This window comes from Alexandromys fortis, unplaced genomic scaffold, assembly GCF_014885135.2.
Source record: "Alexandromys fortis isolate MF-2015 unplaced genomic scaffold, M_Fortis_MF-2015_v1.1 scaffold_9, whole genome shotgun sequence".
Taxonomy (NCBI): domain Eukaryota; kingdom Metazoa; phylum Chordata; class Mammalia; order Rodentia; family Cricetidae; genus Alexandromys; species Alexandromys fortis.
This window is the reverse complement of record NW_026067892.1, coordinates 21,786,840-21,790,250: the sequence shown is the minus strand read 5'-3', so window position 1 is coordinate 21,790,250 and position 3,411 is coordinate 21,786,840. Positions and strand designations below refer to the sequence as shown.

Sequence of the window (3,411 nt, the reverse complement as noted above, 5' to 3'; positions counted from 1 at the left end):
GTTTTTCGAGACAGGGTTTTCTCTGTGGCTTTGGAGCCTGTCCTGGAACTAGCTCTGTAGACCAGGCTGGTCTCGAACTCACAGAGATCCGCCTGCCTCTGCCTCCCGAGTGCTGGGATTAAAGGCGTGCGCCACCATCGCCGGGCTGTTCCTAACATTTTATGTCTTGTTTAAACTAAGGTTTTAACAATTCGAGTTCTCAAAGTAAAGCCCCTCCTGGCTTGCAGGCACACATGGAAGGAATGCTGTACACATAATATAATAACTAAATAAATACTTAAAAAAAAAGAAAATGAAATGTCCACTTTGGGGTTGGGAAAGGTAAAGTTTAGTCCCAACAACCAAGGCTGTCTGTCGTCTCTCAGGGAAAGCAGAGAAGAGAGTAGGGAGGTGTGGGAATGGGTGTCTGGGGAGGAGGAAAACCTAAGAACTGGAGGGGGGGGAGAGAGAAGGGCTAGGATGCTGACATAGAGGCTTTGAAATTTATTTTATTTATTTATTTTTTTGGAAACAGGGTTTTTCTCTGAGCTTTGGGGCCTGTCCTGGAACTAGCTCTTGTAGACCAGGCTGGCCTGGAACTCACAGAGATCCGCCTGCCTCTGCCTCCTGAGTGCTGGGATTAAAGGCCTGTCCCACCAAGCCACCGCCACCTGGCTGAAACGTAAGCAAGTCCTTGTGAGTAGGGACCAAAGGAGCCTGGGGGCTAAGCACAGACTTCCACAGGTCTGTAGGTGCCACAGCCACACTCAAACTACTTTTCCTTTTGCCAGAGGCAAGGGAAACGACTCCTTTTGAAGGAAAGGAACCTGTTTCACAAGTTGTTGAGGAACGCTGGCTCTTATCTAACCGCCAGATATCCTCTGACTAGTCCAAGTTGATCCTGGGTCTAGACTCAGTTTGGGAGTCAGTAGGTCGGCCCTTTTAGGGGGGGGGGTGGAGTTGAGTGTGCGTACCCTTTGGACCTGAAGATAAGTTGACTATCCTCTAGACCTGCAACTGTAGTTTTTATCAGTCTTTGCAGACACAGCTTCTCTTCAGGAATTCTCGTTTACAATTCTATTCACAATCTGTACAACTCTGTGACAACTCTGTCCACTATTACTTTTTGTTTGTTTTTGAGTATCTGAGCCCGTGTGCATCGGGAGCTATGGAGATCAGAGACTTAGAACCGTTGGAACTGGTGGTCAGCAGCCAGACGTGGGTGCTGGGAACTGAACTTTGGTCCTTCGGAGGAGCAGCAAGCTCTCCCAACTGCGGAGCCATCTCTCCCCCACGAAGAGATTGTTTATTTTTAATATTCTAATATAACCTGTTCTGCTAATTGTTAAGTCACAAAACAGGACCCCCAAATGGCAGTGCTGCTGACAATGTCCTAGATGACCGGTCATTTCTAGAAAACAGAAACCTCAGTTTCTTAGCTGGGAAACAGAAACCTAGCTTCAGCATTCCTCAAAAATCTCATGATTCTGCTTTCTGTTTGTTGGGAAAGCAACCACTTCCCCTCTCCGCCCCTAACGGTCAATTACTCAATTACTCCGGGCACCAGCGCATCTCACCGTGTAAGCTAGTTTTTCAACCCTGGTTTATCCAAGCATAAAGTCACGGTCCAGCATTAACCATTATTCTATTGAAACCAGAGGCAATGATGAAGCCTGTCTCTTTAAAAGGTATTTTTTTTTTAAAAAAAAAAGGAAATTAAAAGAAATCAACTTTTAAACCTTGACTAGATAGAGCACCAAAAAGGTCGGATTCTTAGGGCATCGCCACTTTGGTCCCGCTTTGTGACATAACCACTAATGAGATATATAAAGGTTTTTTTTCTGGGGAAGGGAGTTATGCACATTCGTTGGGGGGGGGGGGGCAAAAAACGGTAACGTGGTCCGAAGGCGGGAGGCTGCAAACCAGAGCGTCAGGCTGCTGCGCGGCGCACGGTGATGACGCGGCCGCGCGCGTCGCCCCCATCCGCTCGCGACGGAGCTGCGTCACCGGTGTTCGGTGCTCACCTCCTGGAGACCGCGGCGGCGGTAGGCCCCGGTGCTGGCCTCCCGCTCGCGGGGAGCTCGTTCGGCGGCGCGATGAGGCGCAGCAAGGCCGAGGTGGAGCGGTACATCGCCTCTGTGCAGGGCTCCGCCCCGTCGTCCCGAGAGGTGAGCGGGTCAGGGCTGGCCGGCGTCATGGCTCCCGGCGGCCTCGGCTTCGGCTGGAGTGGAGGCGGCCGCGGGCGGCGTTGGCGTGGCGCTGCTGAGCACCGGAGGCGTGGGGACGGCGGCCGCCCGCCTTTCCTCCTCATGGCGGGCCCACTCGGGCCTCGTCGCCTCGGTCTTGGCGCGATCGGCCGGCTTGGGGCTCTGCGCGGGGCTCGTCTGGCGGTGCAGGCGCCTTGGGTCCCCCGGAATAGCGAGGTTCTGCGACGCGGGCCGTGGCTCCCCGGGAGGCTGACGCCGCTCGGCCGTGGGCTTTTCCCGCTGTGTGGGTGGCTGCGTGGAAGTGGAGCGGACAGACAGCCACATTCGTTAGGGCGCGTCAGCACAAATCACACGGGAGGCCCTTAATTGGGAGTCTTCGCCTGCTGTGCCCCACTCCTTACATCCGCTTCCCAAACCTCTTTTGGAAGCTGCTATTCTTGGCTTCTTTTTAGAAGTTTTTTATTTAAAGGCGGAAGGTCGGGAATTTTAAATTTCTTATAGGCAGTAGTTTCTATGCCTAACTAAATATTGCCAATGTCGTTTTTCCATACCATGTCTTGTGGGTGTTTTTCTAATTTTGATCATTAATGTTTTATAATTATTTTGCCGGTGGAGAGAGATATTCAGAGACTCCAGAGTCAGTTTTTTTCTGGGGTTGAACAATCAAGTTCTGCCATTTGTAAACTGGAATTTGGTACAGTATAGACTCCCGTCAACAAAAACGTAGTTTTGTTTCATGTTAAACGTTTAGGGCAAAGCTTGAAATACAGCGAGCTTCAATTTATCTCTTGCAGACGCATAGTTCAGTCAGTTATTTTTTCAAATTCTGAAAAATAGAGTTGTCTCTAAGGTTTTTTATGATCGTCCATATATACCACAGTTCATGTACAAGTCCCTTATGTAAATGGCAGGGTTTGGTGGGTTTTTGTTGTTGTTGTTGTTGTTACTTTAAATGTTTTCTTAGTTTGAAAGGGTTAAATAACCCTGTCCAATGACTCTAGCCCCCCCCCCCAAAAAAAAATCAGGGTCCAAAGTGATCTTTAAAATTTTCAAGTTCAAAGCCGGGCAGTGGTGGCACGTGCCTTTAATCCCAGCACTCGGGATGCAGAGGCAGGCAGATCTCTGTGTTCAAGGCCAGCCTGGTCTACAAGAGCTAGTTCCAGGACTACAGAGAAACCCTGTCTCGAAAAACCAAAAAAAAAAAAAAAAAAAAAAACATTTAGTG

At 49.7% G+C, this 3,411-nt stretch overlaps 1 protein-coding gene across 1 annotated transcript in view; it reads left to right on the top strand.

Moving 5' to 3' along the window:
* The first annotated feature begins 1,948 nt into the window (after nt 1-1,948).
* Nucleotides 1,949-3,411, top strand: part of LOC126498931 (E3 SUMO-protein ligase RanBP2) — a 67,434-nt gene continuing 65,971 nt past the window's right edge. The window contains exon 1 of the mRNA XM_050137933.1: nt 1,949-2,147. Within this exon, the coding sequence (XP_049993890.1) occupies nt 2,076-2,147 (72 nt within the window). The 5' untranslated portion in view covers nt 1,949-2,075. The remainder of the gene's footprint in view (nt 2,148-3,411) is intronic.